Genomic DNA, 21,682 nt, shown 5'->3' with positions numbered 1-21,682 from the left:
CGATTGTACAACATAATAATGGAATGGAAGCAGTGGTCAGGAGAGCAGCCCTATTGTCCATAGGCTAAGGACTGTTTTTCAGTCCTCATCTGTGCTGTACAATTGCTAGCAAACTGAACAGGGCACGTATGAGTAGTTTGTGTGAATGAAACTTCTTAACTTAGTCTTACAACTTCATTTTTTTCTCTTTCTTTTCTAGGCAACATGTCTCATCCAAGGCCGTGGCTAGGGCTTGACCATTTCAATAAAGCCCCAAAGAGAAGTCGCTACACTTACCTTGAAAAAGCTATTAAAATCCATAACTGACTTAATAAACCAGATTGTCAAGGCAAGGGACAAAATAAGTGTGTGTGTGCACCTTTTTAACAACTGTAGAACTTTGGTACACGTGCACTATATCTGAAGTCTTCAGCAAGAGGATTTGCTGCTGATGTTAATTTTATTTTGTTGAGGCTGTTCAGTTTGGCTTCTCTGTATCTATTGACTGCCCTTTTTGAGCAAAATGAAGGTGTTTTTATAAAGCTTGGATGCCAATGAGAGTTATTTTATGGTAAACGTAATGCAAGGCAATTGTCAGCATAATGAGGGAAGAGTTTAGTAGAACAATTGACATTGGCAAAATATTTGTCTGTAGTACGTTTATAGATGGCATAAGCTGGCTGGCTGCCTTTCCTGGTGTGGTGTTCACCATCACTGCAGCTAGTAAGTCTTATGTTTAGACTCACATCAGATTTATTTCCTTCAGTTATACTTTAAATGACATTTTTGTGCATTTGTAAATGCAAAAAACTCACATCATCAATAAATAGCAATCTCTACTTCATTGTGTACATTGTTGGCACTTATTTGGGATTTTTGTCTCCTCCAGCTGCATAGAATCTTTTTTTTAATAAACTAGTTTTCATTTAATTTAGTCACTACTTCGCATCCCGTTTTGCCAAGTGGATGCCCTGACTCCTATAATGAGATATTTGGGTCTTTTTATGAAAATTTCAGCCATTGTTGAATACAGTTGCAATTTGTTATGCCATCTTCTGGCAAATAGAATGACACTCAAAGTTGGCAAAAGCAAATGAAAGGATTATAAATATCATTCATTTAGTTAACGTGGGAAGAGACGGGGAGAACACAAGAAATAGCCTTTTAGCACAGAGGGGCATGCTCACTAGTGTTTAGTAAGCTGTTGACTTTGTATAAAAAAGGAGGAAAAAATGAAAAAAAAAAAAAAAAGAAAAAATGAAATTGTATATTTAATGAATGAACATGTACAATTTAACACTTGGAGGATAATTTTGTTGGGTGAGTCTGCAAGTGAATTTCACTGATGTTGATATTCATTGTGTGTAGTTTTCTTTCAGTCCCCAGACTGCTTCCTTTTATTTTGGAGCTAAAGCCAGCTGCGTGTCTAGTTTTGAGTGCAGTAAAGATAGAATCAGCAATTCACACTTAACTTTACATTCTTTTCCAGTATTTTATTTTGTTTCTGTAGCTGCAGTGTACAACAACTCTTCCTGTATATTGCCTTTTTTTGCTGGAAAATGTTGTATGTTGAATAAAATTTTCTATAAAATTTTTCTTCGGTGAGTGATGACGTGGACGTTGAAGAAGATTTCTCTCTGGAAATCGAGTTCTGGGAAATGTCTTCTTTGTGCTTTTGCAGAAGGTGTGTTTTCTCTCTCTGGTGTTGACGACTGTGTAACCCTCAGATGGATTGTTTTGGAGATTGGGGGGAAATCTTTGGGTTTTTCTGCTAGATTTTTTTTTTTTTTTAGGTTTTGGAATTTTTAACCTCCCAAGTTAGTTGCATTTGAGCTTAATGAATGAAAGGGTTTTTCAGGAAGGAGCCATGTACAAATAAGATAAATGGAAGAAAATATTTTACTGGTTAATTTGTAAAGCTCCTGGTAGAGTCTTTGTGGTAGCCTTGACTCTGCCTGTACAGATTTCTGTCATCCAGATTCTCAAGTCTAATCGTACAAATGGTGTAAAGTTAAAATCTGCAGTCTCTAAAGGTAAGATCTCTTAATAGAATGATAGGTTTCGGCTGTAATGAATTCCACGCATTCATAGCAGAGCCAAGTTCTTACAGGATTTCTTTGCTCAAACCTCTCATTCATGTTGTAGGTGGGCTGTATACACGTGATGGCCCTCATGCTTCTACAGGTGCTGCTGATTACTGAAAATACCACCAAGTTTTGTTAAGTTAGATTTCAAGATATGGTACATCTGTATTTTTTTCTGTTGTAAAATGCAGCAATCTCTGTTAGGTGTGTTTTTGTTCTTCATATTGTGGTGATTTTAACATTTCTTATTCCCAGTCAAGTCAATCAAGTTTACATTATTTTGTCATCTGTGCGTAGGTTACAGGTAGAGGGAAGTGAAGTGCTTCAGTGGCACGTGCCTTAAGTGGATCAAGTTTTCCTTTGCAGTGAATTTGCAATTAAATGGTGAGAAATACAACACAGTCCAAGACAACTGCTGTCTCTGCAGGCTTCCAGTATGTGTCAGGATTTGTATTCCAAATTTATCTGTAGAATTAGGTACTCTGATCAGCAGTAGTATGCCCTAAGCAGACAGCAATAAAATTGAGCTTGTATCAGAACGTCACTACATTCTAGCATTAATGTCTGGCATGCTGGCAGCTTCTAGGAAATATCTTAAGAAATTGCAATTTCAGAAGAAAATACCGCTAGGAAAGTAAATTTTGGATGCCTTTTAGTTTTTAAACAACAGCTTTAAACAAGTTTCAGTATTTGTGCTATTCCCACATCAATTTTGAGATGATACATTCAGACATTCCCTGTGTACTGTTTTCAGTAACAGGGTTTTTTTTAAATGTTTCTTCTTTTCTTGGAGCACATGTACCTTATTATTCAAATAGGGAAGCACACAGCTGTGAGGAGAAGAACGGAGGTTTTCTCAGGTGCGGTGTCTCGTTCAGTTGGAGTTCAGTCTTCAGAAGTGCTGTGCTCTGCATTTCCTACTCAGATTTCAGATTCTGGAATTATCAGGAGAAGAGTGAATGCATGAAATGACCAACGGTGACGTTAAGTATGTAATTTCATGTTACACAGGATCAGAGGAGCACAGCCTTAACGGCCCATGTGAATCATTCCACATAGCTGTGGTTCCTGTAGGTTTACGGTGCCTTTTATTCTTAAGGAGTCCAAAGCATTCTGTGAAATCAAAGCAAATCACACCAGTGAAATTAGAGAGAGATTAGAGAGTGACAGTCAACAAACCCACCCTATGTACCAGAAGGCTTAGCACCGCCAGGACGAATGTGTGCTGCTGCCAGCTGTGCCCCAGCCATGGGGCAATCCATCCGGCCAGCTGCGCTGCCGAGTGCCGTCCTACCTCAGCTGCTGCCCACACTGGGATCCAGCCTGCCATGCCAAGAGCCGGCCCCAGGACCTCCTCTCCCCTGTGGCCTTTGTGCTGGCTGCCATCAGCACGTAGGTCTGAGCTGCGCTGTGGTTTTGCTGTTTAATATCCTTTGTGAGAAATCGTACACTTTTTTTCTTCTGTAGGACCTGTATATATTGTAAATAAAATAGACTAGGGTAAACCCTGGATTTGTGTCTTGTTCGTTCATTATGGAAAAGCTTTTTGAAACGAAAGCAAATGGCCTGTTCAGAAGTCAGGATGGTTTTGAGTAAATGAAGATGAATTTTGTAAAATGCAGCTAAATTGTGTCAAGTGACATTCATGGTAAATGCTGAGTAGTTGTGTGAGTTTGTAGGTTTTTCACTCTTCCTGTTTTTTTCTTAGAGGAACTAAGCAAGTGTTTATGGTTCCATGATTTGAATATTGAGGTGGGCAGTGTTGTTGTTCAGTGAGCAGCCTGGTGTTGTTCATTCCCTGCCTTTAAATGAACCTGGCCTATAGGATTAGCAAAGGGGGGGAATGTGTATGTGTGAAATGCCTAACTCAGACTTCACATCTGTGCTGTGCTTGGTTTCTGTCCCAGGTGACTTTTAAGCTAGCGGGAGATGATGTGCCAACCAGCAGGCTGTAGCTGGAAAGCCTGCCTTCCTTGTTGCATACTTGCATAAACTTGTCTCCAAGTACTGGTGCAAAAATGCTCTGCTTGTACTGAATGTCTTCTGCACATCTCAAATGGTATATGTTATTTCTTTTGCTGTGTGTTCAGTTTCTCAGTGCTATCCAGCACGGTGTGTATTGGCCACCATATAAAGGTGAAGCTTAACTGCTCACATCCAGATCTTAAAACGGTGGGGAAAAAAAAAAAGAATACTTAAAAAAAATGTCTGAAGTGGTGCAAGAATGGTGCTGCTTGTTTGGCTGCTGGTGGATTTTATCATTGTGGTGTTATTTCTCATTAGATCAAAGTGATTTAAATGGGCTGGGTCAGCTGAGGACAGAACTACTGGTGCTGGGCAGCTGCTCTGTACTGCATTCCCCTGCTGCTGGGTCGTCGTCACGCACTCTGGGGAGGTCAGCACAGAAGACTCTGTGTATAGCAGCACCTCGCCAGCGAAGTCCCACACCCAAAGCCCTCCCAGTTTGCACGCGGTTAAATAGTTTAGTGGTCACTCGTGGTTGGTTGGTTGGTTTTTCAGTTTGTGGTGCCTGCCAGGTCGAAACGTCAGCCTGCTGCTCCGGCACAGGCGTGGGGACGCACGATAGTTAAGTCAGCCCAGAAAATAGTTGCATCTGAAAATAAGGTCTCAAAGCAAAACCAAGAGAGGGTGCACAAACTAGTTTAGCTAAGGCCACCCTAGATGTGCTGCTATCTAAATAGGAGCTATTTGTAATACAACCTAGCTCCAGGCAATTAACCATGACTGCCCAGTGAGGAATACCGTTCCTGGCACTGATTTCTCCCGTATTCTTCAAACCTATACTTTCCATATCCCGACGTAGCTCTGCAGAGCCGCCATGTCGCCGGCACCAGTCCCGCAGTGGCACAGATCGAGCCCAGGTGCGCTGGGGCTGCTGGGCTGGGGACGGAGCGGCTGCAGGTGGCAGCAGAGCCGGTGATGGTAGGAATGGTGGGAACGGGCAGCCCCGCTAGCACCTGTAGGTAGGCAAACTTTTGCTGTGTTTGTTTGTTTGTTTGTTGCTTTTAAGTCTGTTTTTCTCATCAGATTGGCAGACAAAACTGTACGGCTGTCAGTGAGCTGCGCTCTCCTCACAGCGCTCTCCGTGCAAATTCAATACGGAGCAGGAGGCAGCGCGCTGCGTTCCGTTGTGTGGCGGGAGAAGCGCTGGGAGCGGGCGCAGCGCCGCCGAGCGACCCGAGAAGAAATGACCAGCAGCGGACATTTCAGTAACTGCGTTTCTTTAGGCGTTAAGGCTGTCAGCAAATACAGGCAGCAAGTGGGAATCTGGGGACTTTTTTGTGATGGCCGTGGGTTTTTTCGTTTGTTTCCTTAGAGTAGTTAAAGCCTCACTGGAATCGGATCCCAGCCGCAGGGCTGCGCCCTTCCTCACAGCTTCCTGCCCCGCCCGCCCTCTGAGGGCTGCTGGAGCCGGGCCCGCTGTGCCGCCAGGGGGCGCTGTGTGCAGGGCGGGGCTGGGGGCCGAGCCGTCAGCGCGCGGAGCCGGGCAGGGCGGGCTGCCCTTCAGTTTAGTAATGAGAGGAGAGGAGCTCAGACGGGGAAATTCGGCTCTTTTAGCACTGGAAGTTGGCGTTTGCGAGGATTGCAAAAGCAACAATTCTGGAGCTTGCCTTGCGAGCGGCTCAGCTCGGCCTCTTTCCACAGGTGTGCAGCGCGTGCTGCAGGGTCCCCCTGCCCACCGTATGCTTATGGTGGCCTAAATTGCCCATAGAACTAAAATAAACCGATCCGATAACATCAGGCGGCTCTTCTGCTCGTTCTGCTGGTCTGCTGATGTGGGCAGGAGTCCCAGCACGCGGGGCGTCACAGACACAGTGCAGACAGCAGCGTTTGCCAGAATTGTTAACAAGAACAGGTTTATTTTCTTATATGTTACAGTAATGAGGGTTTCATAACTTATTTTTCATCAATAAATAATCAGCTTGCCCCGTACGCCCGCAGCCCTGCGGGGATGGCTCACGTTCGAGGCAGTGCTTCGAGCCGGGCTGGGCTGCAGTGCAGGAGCTGCGTCCGCCTGGGCTGGGGTTTGGGAGCAGTACAAGTGCTGAAGTACTCGCTAGCTGGTCGCTTTGTAACTCGGTGTGCGGCAGGGCTTTTTAAAGTCGGTCCAACCTTGCGATGGCAAACTCCGGGTGGAATTGCTGGTGAGGGAGCTGCAGAACCAAAGCCTGCTCTGGTGTTTCCTGTCAGTAGTTCTACACGTGAAGTCTTACGCCATTAGGAAACAAACTGGACATCATCTGGTTGTGCTAACTGTCCCTATAGCCTTTTGTATCTGTAAATGTGAAATTGGCAGTATGGGCAGTAATGGTCTGCGTCCTTGAAGATCCTCACAAAGAAAGGTACAAAGCAGCATCCAAAGCAGCACCTGTAGACAAAGAGGAGATGGGCGTGCATGGAATGAGTTACTAACTTTTCTTCCTGTTGGCTTCATCTGTTTTTATTCCATCTGCCATATCACTTCATGAATCCACTTCTTTTCTAGGTTCTTTAATATTTAGATTTTCTTCCCAAGGATTTATCTTTATTACTAGTGTCCTGCCTGTTAGTCTTATTATTTCTTTATTTGGGGGTTGGACTCAATGATCTCTGGAGGTCCCTTCCAACCCCTACAATTCTGTGATTCTGAGCCTGATTCTAAATTATTGTAAGGACGTAGACTCTGTTGTACTCATTTTTACTTGTTTTACAAAGAGTAGTTTGTAACTTAATTTAACCACATACGTGGTTAAATCTCTGGTAGCCATGATGACAGACTGACTTCTTAGGAAGTAGGGAAGAAGGGCAGCTGTCTACATAAGCATTAACTTAATCTTAAATTGTATTGGACCTACATTTGTATCCTCCTGCTGCAGTGTATACAGAAAAGCTTACCCAACCATGCACAGGCTGCTGCACAGGAGGTAGGACAGTTTGCCCAACCTGTAGGTGACCTGTGTGGTGATGTGCTGGCGGCAGGAAGGACATATTGTGGGCGTTGGTCTGCTTGAGAAGATTCCTGCTACGATGATCGGAGGCTGAGACACCAGGTAGACTGAGTTGAAGAGGAAATAAGAAGCAGCAAGAGCAAAAAGATGGGAAACCTTTTACAAGCCATCAATTGTTAATAGTATAATGAAGGTTCCTAAAATGGCCGATCCAGAGCCGCCTGTGTTACTGTTACTGACTAAAGACATTCAGGATAGCTGCTCACAAGGACCTACACTGGGTGCTGCCAGTGGGGAGCTCTCCACAGTCAGGCAGTCTCTGCTGCCCGTTGGTGACACTGAGAGTTTGTCTTCTGATGTAAAATACTGTAAAAATGCATGTTCACCGTGAAAAGGAGATCTGAAAGATACAGAGGGGCTTTCTGGATCTCCGCTTACTAAAAGAGATGCTAAGAAGTAGTTACTCAGTTACACAAATGTTATCAGTCGCATGTCCCCAGTTGGGAAAATCTCTAGCTTCTCTCATGTTGTTCCTAGCCTGGATTTGACTTTCCTATCTCATCGAGAGGAGTGCATGCATTGTAGCTATGTGAAGGTGTCCTTTTCCCAAGAATATTTGCAGTGAAAAATACCATCTTTTACAATAAAAAATACCACCCTAGGACAAATGTAGGGTATATTCAAACTAGTATCTGCTTTCTTTCAACCTGGTATCTGAGTTTGTCTCCTGAATTTGGGGAATTCTGAATTCAGAAAGTAGCTGCATCTCCTTCTCTCCTGTAAGAGATGATACCTGACTTTCTTTGAAGCCTTTTCTGAGTGTCTCCTTTGAGCTTGTCCACTTACATAAAAGTGAATAGAACAGGAATGATGAAATAAACTGGACTTAAAATCATTTGTTCTGAAAGCCCTCGCTGCATGAAGGGGTGCTTCTGCAGCCTGGCTACTGCTAGAAAATGGGACTGAGTCTGTCGTCTTAGTTTGTTTTTAACATTCCTAGGGAAACTTTCCATCTTCCTGGACTGTGTTTAGGTTAAAAAAAAAACTACTATGTTTGTTGACTTTAAAACCAACTGTGTTCTGCTTTTGTTAGCAGTAGAATTATGAACGTTGTCAGAAATACCTGGCACTTACCGGGCTGCTCAACAGTGGCTGTTTCTCGGTAGGAGTAAGGAGGGGGAGCAGGATATTCATAGCCTCCTAAGGGAAGAAGGACAGTGAGACATAGCAGAGTGGTCAGCTCACCTCCCAGAAGGTTGAACTGGGGCTGGGGCGGGCTGCTGCCTGGCAGGATGGCCTGGTGTGACCTTCTGATGTACAGCACGGGGAACAGGCACTATTGGTTTGATTCGTGGGTTTTTAAAGCCAGAATAGCCTGCAGTGAAAAGCTGCTCTCAATTTCTTAGCAACATCAACCAAGAAATCAAATTATTTTGTCAACACATAACTGCATCTGTTCTGGTATGACACTGAAATGGTGTTTGATCTTATTTTAAAGGCTCTATTGACTGAAGATCTGTAGTACATCTAACTGGGTTCTTCCAGTGATTACCACCCTTACTAATAATGTTTGGAACTTTTTTTTCTAGTTTGATTTTTTTTTTTTTTTCTCCCCAGCTTCAAGCCAAGGAATTTTAATCTTACCCTTTGGTTTACAGAAAGAGAAGAATTATTTTTCCTTCTGTTGTGGGTAAGAGAGTTGGGACTGGTGACTAAGTCACCTCAAGCATTTTCAACCTCATTCCCCAGCCTCGTGCGAGTTCTTCTGAGAGCTTAGAGTGAGGCCAGAGAGGGCTTTGTGAAGAAAAATGTGGGGAGAGAGCTGATCAGGGTAAAACACTCTGCAACATGTCAAGTTTAGCAACCCTGTACTGCACCTTCTGACCTCCATAGTGGTTTCTTCTCCAGCCCTGTCTGGTGAATGGCAGTTTCCTCAATAGCAGGAAGGCTGACATCAGTTCGTCTTTCAGTGAGCATGAGCTCCAGCAGGCGGAAGACAAAGGAGCATTGTGAGATGCTTGCGTGGGTGTGGGAGCAACGTCTGGTGTCAAAGCAAAAGCCAGCCCTGCCGCAGAGCAGTCACTGAGCAGAGCTGCCAAGCCTTCTGCTGTGCCAGCCCCCATGGGATGACGTGGGGAAGGGCTGCTTGTGCCCGTGGAACCCAGGTGCTCCACTGACTCAGCTAGGGAGTGAGGGCAGCTCTGGGCAGGAGTGCAAGAGAAAGGGCCAGTCCTCTGGAAAAGCAGATGGCAGGCTAAGCAGCACATGGCCAGGCCATTACAAAGTCTCCTGTCTGAACAATTGCTTGTTAGAAATATGAAGTCACTGTAGAGACAACTGCAGTTCCATTTAAGTGTTGTTCTTGGTAGAATGAATAATTACACTTTTTTTAAAAAATTTCCCATTTCAAGTAGTCTCCACACTAGCAGATCATACCGGCTTGCCCACCCCAACCCTGGCTTTTATACACTGGCACAGGCACATTTTGAGCCCCTCATGTTGTGGCCAAGTTGGGCCCTTTATGAGCTGCTTGGGTTAGAAAATGACCATTGATGTTTCCCACAGAGCCAGCCAGAAGCTTGCTCTTTGCATCCATGCCCTGCAAAGGCTGCTTACCCCCTTGGCTGCAGTATTCAGGAGCAGAGGGCTCTTGGCGTGCTTCATACATAACCATGGGGATTTCCACACGTCCCTTCTCACTAGCCATCTCTGGAGTTCACCTGCCAAAAGTAGCACAAAAGAGCTTCTACAGTCAGTGACTCTCAGTCCCCTCTACTTCCCAATGCCTCCTCCTAGTTCTTACTCTCAGATTTCACTTTGAGGAAAATGAGCAGTTCTCTTATTCTGGCTGTTTTAGACATTGCAGTACAGTCAGTTACTGTTCCACTTCCAGGTGAGGAAGATGAGGACAAGCAGAAAATAGAATCTTACTTTATTTCTTTGTGTTGGAAAGCTGACAGCATTCACACAGAAAGTATACGATTTGAAGCACTCAGATTTGTGTCTGCAAGTGTTACCTTTACAGAAAAGGTAATGTGATTCTTTTTCTGGAATTGTCAAAATAATCAAGAGAGGGAAGATCGCAGTTCCGAGCACCTGCAAAAACCCTTCGTGTGTCATTAAATCAGAGCATGCAACTGTGCAACCTGTGGCAATTTGGATCTTTCAGCAGGTTATTGTGCAACCTCATCATCATCATTGCCATGACCAGTCTTGTACTGTGAAACTATTGTCTCATCACTGGCATGACAGGAGTCTGTTGGTCAATATCATTGTTCACTATGACTGTGCTACCCGAGGCTCTGAGCAGGACCAGGCCACAAAGGACGTGTGTGTTGCAGGTGTTAGCAGGCGCTTCTTCACAGTCCAGGAGAGTGGGAGGTAGAGGATGCAGCTGGAGATACGTGTTGTATTACTGTGAATAGAATGGCGTTAATTACTCTTAGCTATCTTTTGATCCACTATTAACTGGCTGATTAATGATTTGATAGACTAATGTTAACAGTAGGAATTGCTTTGCAGAAGAAAGTTACGGCTTTACATGCAGGTCAGCAAAGAAGGGTGATATAGGGAAGGAAAGGAACCAAAGATAGCATCATGGTTTGGGTATTCAAAAGGACCTTTAAGCCCACTGGGACCAACCCCTGCCGTGGGCAGGGACATCAGATTGCCCACAGCCCTGTGCCACATGAGCTCAAACATTTCCAGCGCCGGGGCATCCACAACTCTGAGCAGCCTGTTCCAATGCTTCACCATCTTCATCATTCTCTTAGTTTAAAGCTATTTCCCCTTCTTATCCAAAGCTGGTTGAATGTCCCTCTGTCTTATAGCTATCCTTTAATATTGAAATACCACAAGGAAATCTGTCCAAAGCCACCTCCAGATTAAACAAGCCCAGCTCCCTCAGCCTGTTTCCCAGGAAAGGTGCTCCAGCCCTGGGAGCACCCTCGTGGTCTCCTCTTGAACCTGGCAGGTCCCTGTCCCTCTTGTGTTGGGTCTCCCGAGCTGAACACTGCTGCAGATGGGGTCTCACAAGGGCAGAGGGGGAGAATCCCCTTCCAATGAGGAAGGATTGAGGATTCGGTTGCCTGTGAGGAGCAACTGAATGAGGCTGGTGAGGCTTAGGGTAACTCCACATAGCATCTTGCAGCACAACTACGTGTCTTCTGTTGCTGTGATGCAGTAGTGAGGGATTATATTGTTATGAGACAGTTGGATAAGCACGTGCAAAACATAATTCTCAGCAAATCAGCATCATCTGCCTGAGTATGTGAGGTCAAACTAGAGGAGTATGGAGACTTCTGAACAAGGCAATATGATCTCAGCAGGTCTGTTTTCAGGTTGTGTTGGAGAGCCATGATTATGGGGGAGCGTAGGGAGGGGTGGGAGAGGAAGTCAGTAGTGGTGAGATAAAGCAGCAGTCCTAGGGAGGAAGGAAGAAGGAATTTAAAAGAATTTCACAGGTCTGGATGAATGGGACATGGTGTGGAAAATGGTAGCAGAATGAATAGTGAAGTTAGTAAGTGGGGTGGAGAAAAAGTCAGAAATAAAGCATAGGCCTTGTTAAGGGTGACAAAGTTGGAGAAAATGGCTAAGATATGGATTATTCAGGCAGAATGGGAAAAAGTGTATTTCAGTGTGCTCAGTGTAAAGAAGCTAAAAGACTAAAATGTTGGATGTATCAGTAGGGCATTGGTGAAGCTTCATGAGGATCCTACTGAGAAGAAAAGAGAAAAGCTGAGAATCAGGACGTCCTGGGTAAGGTGCCACAATGAGAGCCAAGGAAGGTTAATGAACTGTAGAGAAGAATATCTCAATAGTAACTGTGATAATGGACAAATGGGTGTTAGGCAGTGTTGACCATGGGCTGTTTCTTTGAGGCGAGCATCAGTGGCCAAATGTATAAGGAGTGTCTTCAAGTTTTTTGGCTTATTGCTTGATACTTAAACAGCATATGCTAAATACTGGATGTGTCATTTCTGGTGACATTTCTGCTGAATTAATATCATTCATTGTAAAACAGGAAAAAGAAGAAGGGGATTTTGAATTTCATCCAGTGACTGTAAGCCTAGGCAAAATGAAGGAATAATAATAGTGGTTAACATAGCGAGAGCATTGCAAGTTAACAGCTGAATGCAAGCAAACACTGACTAATCCTTGCTCCACCCAGTGAGGTGTTAATGTAATAGCACCAGGTAAATGTACAGGGCAGAGGTGCAAAAGAAAAGCCAGTGACTTCAGTGAATCAGCAGCAGAGCCAGGAATGGTGTGGGAGTCCTCGTTTGTGTTGGCTCTGCTTGAGCCATGAGCACTGAAGCTGTGGGCCGTAGGCTGCTGCTAAGGTGCCCTGGATTTGGGTTGCTTTCAGCCTTTTAGTTGCTGTTCTAACAGTGCTGCATGTTGGGATTGAGCAGCTGCCCCAGAGGAGGTGAGCCAGATTTGATCCTTGCAGGTCCCTTCCAGCTTGAGGCGTTCTGTGAGCCCCAGCTGCTGCAGGAGCTGCTTCAGCTCTCCTGCCTGGGAGGCACAGGGCCTGGGTAGCCTCTGGACCTGAGTGCTGTGAGTATGGAGTTCCAGGAAGAGCATTCCTTGGAGGTTTTCCACAGCTCAGTGGGCCCTTTTGTTTAGGATGTGCTCTCAGCTCAGTTGCTGCTGTGCCTGTGATGTCTGAGAGCACACTGGGACTGTGAACATCTACATCTGGTGTTATTGCTTTGGGTTAGAGCTAGAACCTTTATCAGAGGTGATAATCTGCTGGAGATGTGGGAGAGAATGGACAGTGTTAGGAGCACTGAGGGAGAAAACAGCAAGAACTGTCAGGCAGCGACTCCTGAGGAGTGGGAGGTGTCCTATAAGCTCCCTTCCAGAAACTAGCAGTGTGCAGTAGGCCCACACTAGATGCCAAAGGATGTGATGTGAGTTGTCCTGTCTGCAGCCACAGTGAGCAAAGAGAGCTCTCCACCAGGGCAGAGCAGAGTGCTGTGCACTCCTGGCATGGGTGCTGGGTTTATCTAGAGCTCTCAAGGTCAGCTCAAGCAATTACAAACTGCTTGACTTGCAGGCAGGAGCACACAGTCACAGCGATGCAGAAACAAGACTGCTTTCTTTCTTGTCTCAGTTTCTTTAGCATATGGATAGAATCAGTTTGCACTGCGAAATAAAGCTTGCTTTAAATTCAGTGCGTTTTAAAATGATAAAATAGAGAATGCAAATCACACCTTGAGGCGCGGGCACAAAGACCCAGTTCAGAGAATGGGAGGTGTGAGGTCTTTATGTTTTAGGAGGGACATATCCTAGAGGAGGATAGGCAACAGCAGTTTCCATCGCCCTCCTCTGGGTTCGCTCCGGCCCTCAGCTCTGGTGTGCAGTGACATTCATTGAGCCAAGCAAAGCTGCTGAACTGCAGAATTCTGGGGCAGGGCTCTGCTCTCCAGCACTCACCCACACCTCTGCATGTTCCTCCCAAACATCCCCAATGTCTAAATAGTGCCTAGTGCGTGTCCAAGTGCCCTTGGTGCTGTATGGAGGGGAAATGAGGGCACACGGGGGACAATCTTTTCAGGAATCCGAAGAGATTCACCACTCAGCTTTCTGTGTATGGTCAAAATAGTTGTAAGGAGAGCAGAGACTTTCCTCTCTCTACATGATTTGTCAGCCGTTGCATGTTTGAATGATGGGCAGACAGACAGACAGTCCTGTGTATGCAAGTCAGTCATTTTTTCATCTTTCTAAAGTGTTTTTTGCAGTTTGATTTCAATTTTGAGAGGAATATGCTTTTACTTCAGGTACCTCTTCTAAGGTGATATTGTGGCAGTTGAAATGGAAGTATTTGTGAGACTGGAGAGCCCATGGGATTCACATCTGTTTCAGTCTGGGTGCAGCTTAGCAGAGCATAAACTGGGAGGTACTGAAGACTGATTCAGAAATATCATTGCGTGAGCGCTGTATGTGTTTGCTTTGTAAGTGTGAGCAGAGCTGATGATGTATTTACAGTTTGATTTGGGGAGCTGTAGTTTGCTGCAGTACGAATTCCTCTCCGTTGAGATTCAAACTTCTCGTGTGAGAGGAGGCAGCTGGGATTTGGCAGGTGTGCATGTATTGGAGCCCACGTAGCTCTGCCTGTGCCTCCTTTCTGTTGAGTTCAGTGGATTGGCCTGATTAAAACGTGATGTGGCACTTCTGTGAAAACTGAGCAGGATTTTCTAATCCCTTTTGTATTTAAGGGAGGCTTTTTTAGCAAGAAGGTTCATTGCTAATCTCATGCTGCAGGCTCCAAATGAGGTTTCCAAAATGCTTCCAGGAGCAATTAGTGACGCCGGCCGGCCTCTATTCCAGCTGAAGTGGTGCTGCACCCAGGAGCTGGTTGTGGATGTAACAGCACAGAATGCCTGGTGCTGCTCCGGGGGCGATGGAGAAAGTGTAGGGAAGAGCTGGATATTGTAAGAGAGGAACTAACGTTGCAGAGAGCTGTCCCTGTGCCCTGTCTGTACCACGCTGGCGTTAAGCGCTTGGTTCAGTACATCATCTGGCAGGAGGCTATCATCTTCGGCCATCACATCGTGTACCAGGATGGCATCCAGAATATTAGGCAGGACAGGAAGCAGTGGGTGCATGAGGAACACATTGAATGTCTCTTCCAGCTCCAGCTTATGTCAGAGTGTGATTTGACATTGACTTCAGTAACAGCCAGTTCAGGGCCAGAACAACATGGGATGCAAAATTTGGAAGGGAGCATTCTGTGATTCGGGTATTTGAAGGCCATGTAATTCATTCAGAAGTTTTGTGTTTTGGAATATTAAAATGTTTCAGAAATTGATCTGCAGATTTCAGGGATGTTTGGAGGTGTAGAAGTGGTATGATGGCTTTTAGGATAGTAGCTGAGAGATCAGTCTGTAATGATCATTACAGTGTAATGTGCTCTTGCTGTCCTGCCATTGCTAGTTCAATGTGTTTTGTGGGCATTCAGCCCTTCCAGCTGCTTTTATGAAACAATTTTGATTTCTACTATTGTAAGGAGTGACCATAAAATACCTTTGCTGGCGTACAATTGCATCTGTGGCTTGGATAACATTGAATGCATCTGTTTTATTTTACCGAAGCAGTTGTTTCTCATTTTTAGTCAGCAATAAAATGCTGAATTTCTCAGTGGAGAGATCTTCTCTCATTAGCCCTAAGTTTGTTGCTGATGGTAACATTTGCAATGTGCTGAGACTTGTCAGCTATTCAGGAAGGAATAGCACAGATAAACAAAGAGCTGTGAGCAGCATCCAGGTATATGTTTATTCGTGTTTTTAAAATAGAAACTCAAGACAGGACAGCAGGCAGCAAATTAAAAGTTGGACCTTAAGAGGTATTCAGCGTGCCTGAAGTAGGCATCCTGCCAGTGAACTCAACGAAAGATGCAGGCACTGTGGTACCCTGCTGCCATCTCCAAGTTCTTCAGGCTCCCGGTTTTTAAGCGTGTATCAGGCTACCTGCTTCCTTTTTCAAATGGAGAGGATGTAGCTCTGGGGGATTCTGATCTGTGGTTCTTGTTGTGAACTCCCTGCTTGGTTCCACTGGTTTGTCTGTTGGCACTGACTCTCCAGCCGATGTGGGAGGTCACTGCTTCCAAGGGTCGGTGCAAGAAGCTGGTTGTTCACCTGTTGAAGTCATCGGGATGATTTTGCCATTGGCCCGGAGAGCTGGGCAGGACCCTCCCCTCATGTGTACAAGGTGGTACTGATGTGTAATTAACCCAAAGCACTGCGGCCTAAATGGCAGTTGAGAGCACGGTGAGAACAACCACTTTTGTTCACAGAATCAGGAAGAAGCATTTACTGAAGAGTGAAATGCTAGTGAGCTGAGCTCTCTTCATAAAGATCTCTTTGCTTTCTCCAGTTTGGAGCAAATGTGTTCTCATCCATGATATTGTAAAGGGTGACAAAAATGCAAAGATATTTGGAATGTTTACTATTATTACTATTTTTTAAATCCAGCACAACCCAGGCTGTGTGTTTGCTGCCATGTGCAGATGGAGGGCTGGTTCCCTGGCTGCTGGTCCTGAGCAGGCAATTGCATACTTGGGTGTGCAAACAGCAGCCTGGCCTGGCCTACGTGGCCCCACATGGCTGCTGGCTGGGCAGGAATTCTGTGCATTTTCCTCTCCTATCCCAGTCGTACTTTGTTGGGTTATTCCTTCATCAGGAGAGTTCTACTCTATTTCAGTACATCTTCTGCTCCCGCTGCTCACAGCACTATGCAAGCTTGTGATGTCCTCACTTCTGGACAGTGAATTATTATTAATTCTGGACAGAAGTGACCAGATGAGCTCAGTCCTCAGCCTGTAGAATAGTATGAATATCTTCTTATATTTAGGGGAAATGCTGTCTTTAATAGAATCAAAAGTACTTTGCCCTCCTCCACAACCACATCGTGCCAATGACTTGCATTTATGCTGTGTTTCTTTGTCCTCCGATGTCACTCTGTACTGAGGAGCTCCCAGTTGTAGCTGCATTTCCTGATAGCACTCCCTAAACGTACTGCTTTGGAGCAGTGCAGGTAGGTAGGAAATCTGTCACAGCAGTTCTCTAGGTTTTCTCACTGTGCAGCAGGCTTTCTGCTTCCCGACATTCATGTCTTCATTCGTACATTTTTTTGCCACTCCCACATTTCTGTCAAAACTACTAATTAAAATACTAAATAAGCTCTGTCACTGAATTCTATGTGAACCTTTGATGTAAACCAGATATATCCCTTAATACCTGCTCCTTAATTTGCTGTTTGAAGCACAATGCCTTGCCTTCGCAGGCCAGCTTCGCTCACATTTAAAGGGCCTCTGTTCTGAAGGACGAGGAGAATCGGGCAACAGCATTGCATTAAAACTTCTCCCTCCCTAATTACTGTTTCAAAAATAGAGTGCTAACCACGAAAAGGAAGTACTGGCCGGTGGTTCATGCATTAACCTGGGCTGAGGGGAAATAAGGGATCAGATCCTGTTCTACAACAGTGACGACGAGCAAATTAATTACTCCTTGTTTTGTATACAGAGACACTGTATCAAGAAGGCACTGTGATCATTCTGCAGTGACATGGTCCAAATTTGGCTGTGGCTGGTCTTAAAATTTGAGCAAGCAACGGAGTGTAGAGTATATGCCAAGTTGAGATTCCTCCTTTGTCCTCCACTGACACCATTTTCTCTTTCACATTTCCTTCTAGATGTCTGAACTGAGCACAGCCTTACACAATTGCTTTCAGCACTTCATCGTTGCCTTAACATTTGATCCTATTGCATCTTCTCATTAGGTTCTCTTAGGGATTTACATTCTCTTACTGGCACTAAAGCACGGGTAGCTAGCATTTCGTTTATAACCGTATAAAAATAATGTCCATGGCTTGTCCTTCAACTGCAAACTGATAGGACAGCATGAATAACATCACCTAGCATCTGGACCTGGTCTGACAACTCTTACAAAGTTATTATGGATAACGTTAATCTAAGGAAAGCAGGTGTGTGCCCTGCTGCTGTGTGTGACAGAAGCCCTTTCTGATGGCACATCGGTTTGACTTTCTGTTCTTATTATTGTTCTCATCTTTACCTTATCAGATTGTTTTCCTGTTTTCCATCTTTGGGCTGTTCTAGGAAATAAGCAAAGTACCCTAAGAACAATCTTTGTCTCCAGATTTCCAAAGCTTGGAATCCAAAGCCTGACAATTCAATCACAGCGTTAACATTTACAGCCAAGAACCACAGCTGTCACACTCCCTGAGCTCCCTGTCCACCTCAGTCCTTGACATGTCCCTTTCTGTATTCCATAAGGAGTAGTATTGATTCAGAGTAATTAGAAAGCTCTTACCTTTAGGCAACTCTGGCAAATTCTGGGAGCAGAAGTGCTTTAAAAGTTGATCAGTTCATCCACGTCTTTCCAATGCAGCTGTGTCTAGGAAAGGAAGCAGCACACACGACTGGTGACATGACTTTGCCAACGTGCCTCAGCAATGTATCTGGCTGAAGAAGCCAGAGAGTCAGGTTAGTAGCTGGTGTATAATTATCACAGCCTACAGCTCACACCTGCTGTGCCACAGAAGGAATGTGGTGTGACAGGCTCGCACTGGAGTATTTCCAAGATAGTTTTCTAATATCACATAAATTTTACTTCATGCTATCCTGAAACCTAGATGCAGACAACTAGAAGAAGCTTGGGAATAACTTGGGGGTGATGGAGGGAAGTGTGTAATCTAACCCATCACACTTATATACCTAACCATCACAGGGCCTTATAAAGCCATAGGTGCTGATGAGTCTGGGACATTCTGTTCTTGATGTTGGAGATTATTTTCAGAAAAGACTAATGAGGTCTTGATGCTTAGATCAACAAATGTATCTGTGCAGGGTGATAGGCTTCGATGCTGCAGCTATGGTCTTGGTGGCCAGGTTTGTGGCTGAACTTGACTTTTGTGAAAGCAGTGCTTTATCTCAGTGGTGGAGTGACCCTGGCTGGCCACCAGACCCCCACCCAGCTGCCTTCTTCTGAACAGGTCAGTGGGAAGAAGAAAGATGGAAATACTTGTAGGCTGAGGTAAAGACGGAGATTGCTTGCTGATTATTGTCATAAACAAAACAGACTCGACCAGCAGAAAATTAATTTATTTCATTTATTTATTAATTAATTGCCAATTGAAATAGATTTGGATGGTGAGATTAGCTGAAGCTAAAAACATTCCCTCGCCCCCTCCTTCTCCACAGATTCCATCTCACACCTTCAATCCCAGCTCTTCTATCTCCCGAGCAGCACTGGGCAGCAGGGGATGGCAGCTTGTGGGCAGCCCATAACAGTTGTACTTATCCTGAATTTCAGCTTCTTCAACGTCCTTTCACCAGCTATTCTATATACAGGTATCCACTACAGCTATAGCTTTTGACATTTAACCTCATGTATGTCTTCCCATTAAATACAAACATCTCCATTTTTACAATTTTTAGTCATCCACATGGAAGTGATCTTTCTTCTTCAATGACACTGACCAGTGAACCTGAGAAATAAAACCTTCCTGAAGAAGATGTAAAAATAATACATCTCTTCCAAGCGTTTCCATTTCAGTAAAGCAGCGTTTTAATGTCTGCATTCAAATGAAATTGTGCAATAGTACTATTACCAATCTGTTATTCCTTTTGCATGAAGAGAAAGAAGGAGTGAATAACGTGCTTGACATCACACAGGAAACTTGTGAAAGAGCAAAGACTTGAAATGCAAATATAATAGGATTAGCCAAGATTAATATCTACCATCCCTCCACCTTTTTAATTTAGCCTAGAGACAAAGCTCATCAGGGAGTCTGCTATTGTTCGGGTGGTGGTTAAATGTGGATCACAGCTCAGGGGTAGTGCTGACAGTGCTGAGACTTCATTCTTGACAGCAGGAGCAAGATGCTGTACCTACTCGTTCGGGTCCAGCTAAGAGAGGCAGGTGATGTGCTTCCACATTAACATCAGCCATTAACAGCAAATCATCCATTACCAACAAAAATCTCAGTTTCCAGGACTTTCTGAGACCCAGTGAGGCAAAGAGCATGAAAACCTGGAGTGCTCAGCACTTCACTCTGTTCTTCCTTCACCTGTTGCCAGTTTCTCAGCTGTACCAGTTTTGCCAATCGTATGCATTCCTGATTGTTAGAGGTCAGGGGTTTCCTGCCCTGCTGCAGCCCTTTCTTTGAGGAGGTTTTGTTCAAAGGTCAAGCAGACAGCCTAATTTGAAGCGGCAGTGCTAATCCCCAGGGAAAAGTGGGTGTGTTGTGCTCTGGCTGCTGGGAGTGCTGCAGGTGGGCTCCTGTTGAGGAGAAGCCATTGCATTAAGCAGTCCTGTAGTGCACTTGGATGGAAGAATTACTGAGATGTTCATACTTGGGAAGCCATAGCTGCTTTATTTCCACTCAGAACATCACTTGCTAAGGCTGCAGACACTGTCTGCAGACACTCGGGTGTCCACACGTCTGTGCGCCGCCCGCCGTCCTGTATTTCTCAGCACAGCTGCTGATCACTGCCAAGTGAGTCTCATCCCTACACGTCAGGTAGGATCTGAGAACACTGATGTATTTCTTCCTCTACTGCAGGGGGGCAGGACGTGGGCTCTTAGCTGGGGTTGACCCGGCACAGACTCTCCCTCTGCCTGTCTCTGTGCTTTCTGTGCCATGCAGATGCAGTCATTAACAGCTCACTGCTACTGTGAGATACAGATACTGGTATAAAGTTTTCAGTCACCAGAGTCTTCAAACTTTTCAGCTACAGATCCATCTGTGAACAGATTAATTATCCTCTGCTGGCACACCAGGGATGTTTGTAAGTTTTGCTTGGAAGCACCTTTTTTTTTCACTCATAACATGCTTTGCACTGGCGAAAATCAAGAACGAAGGAATAATGTTCATCAGCAAGTAATGAAATGAATGAAAATAGGAAGGGTAATGAACCTTCAGAAATTTTACCTGGCTTATGAATCCAGGACTCTAAGAATAACACAGAGTGTTACAGAATATAGAGTATATATTGCCAAATACATCTGCAAGTGTTTATATATGTACAGGTGGGTGTCCTGCTGGCTCTAGGCAAGCATCTAATGTGCACCTGACTTTTTAGGGGTCCCATAAAAGAGTTCACCTGTCTGTATAGAGAGGGCTGGATTAGGCTGGCAGTGACTGCGTGTTCACACTGCAAGATACCATTCATTACGGAGGTGTTCTAGGATCTAGTGAAAACACTGTGTGGAGAAAGATACAGATTACAATCTGAACCTCAGCAATAGGTTTGGGTGTGCAAGAGTGTGTGGAATAAAAAGCCATGGATACCAAAAGGTGCATATGTTACTCTTGGTTTTAATAACATGTGAGATGAGAGGGGAGGAATGGCTACCAGGATGTGTGCTGCAGGGGCTGTCTGTGCAGGGATGCCTGCTTCCCCTTCCTCCTCCTGCCCAGGTCTGTGGGGAGACAGGGGGACACTCAGCACAGACTGGGTTTTTTTTGGCTCATGCAGACTTTTGATCAAGTAGGCAAAGGCTTGGTTTTAGGATGGACTTGGTTTTAGGATGGACTTGGTTTTAGGATGGCCGTAGTTGGTAATCAAATTCAAACTTGTGTGGCAGGATATTGGGAAACTATGTATTTTAAATAAAATACTTTTTCCCTGAAAAAGTATTGTGTGTTCTGGAGAGCACAGGGTTTAGATTCAGCTATAGTTCCACTCTCGTTGTTTGCATATACAAATGTTAGTTTAGTAATTACATACATTCTTGATGTTTGTTGTGAAGATGGTAATCACAGCCCTGAAATCCTTCACTCCTTGCTTCTCAGTGACTGCGCACTGCAGTCAGAGACACCACCTCTGAGAAGGACTTGGCTGTGTGGAGAAGGGGCTCATTTCTCTGGGGAGGGGTGTCTCTCCTTGCCCCTTTTTCACCCCTGAAGACTAGAGGGGGAAAGAAGTGATGAAACCACACGCGCTTCTGAAAATGCTCACACACAAGAAATTCTTACTGCGGTGTAGGATGGCTTAAGTGCTGAAATATTTAGGACAACTTTAATGCTTAACTTGCTGTCGAGCTGATGCTTATGAAAGAACCTGATGTTGTTTAAGCTCCTAGGGCTGTTTCCAGGCATATAGGAGCCAGGCATTCACTCTACAGATGGATCTGTTTCTCC

General features: G+C 44.8%; 1 protein-coding gene across 2 annotated transcripts in view; it reads left to right on the top strand.

The window, feature by feature from the left end:
• The window catches only part of USP7 (ubiquitin specific peptidase 7), a 62,892-nt gene extending 61,316 nt beyond the window's left edge, over nt 1-1,576 (top strand). For both annotated transcript variants that reach the window (XM_042827587.1, XM_042827588.1), the window contains exon 31: nt 200-1,576. In XM_042827587.1, the coding sequence (XP_042683521.1) occupies nt 200-306 (107 nt within the window). In that variant the 3' untranslated portion in view covers nt 307-1,576. The remainder of the gene's footprint in view (nt 1-199) is intronic.
• Nucleotides 1,577-21,682: the final 20,106 nt, after the last annotated feature.

This window comes from Centrocercus urophasianus, unplaced genomic scaffold (genome assembly GCF_019232065.1).
Source record: "Centrocercus urophasianus isolate 14NV4802_14NV808 unplaced genomic scaffold, USGS_Curo_1.0 seq_29, whole genome shotgun sequence".
Taxonomy (NCBI): domain Eukaryota; kingdom Metazoa; phylum Chordata; class Aves; order Galliformes; family Phasianidae; genus Centrocercus; species Centrocercus urophasianus.
Note: the sequence above shows the minus strand (reverse complement) of the source record. Positions and strands in the feature narration are given on the sequence as shown.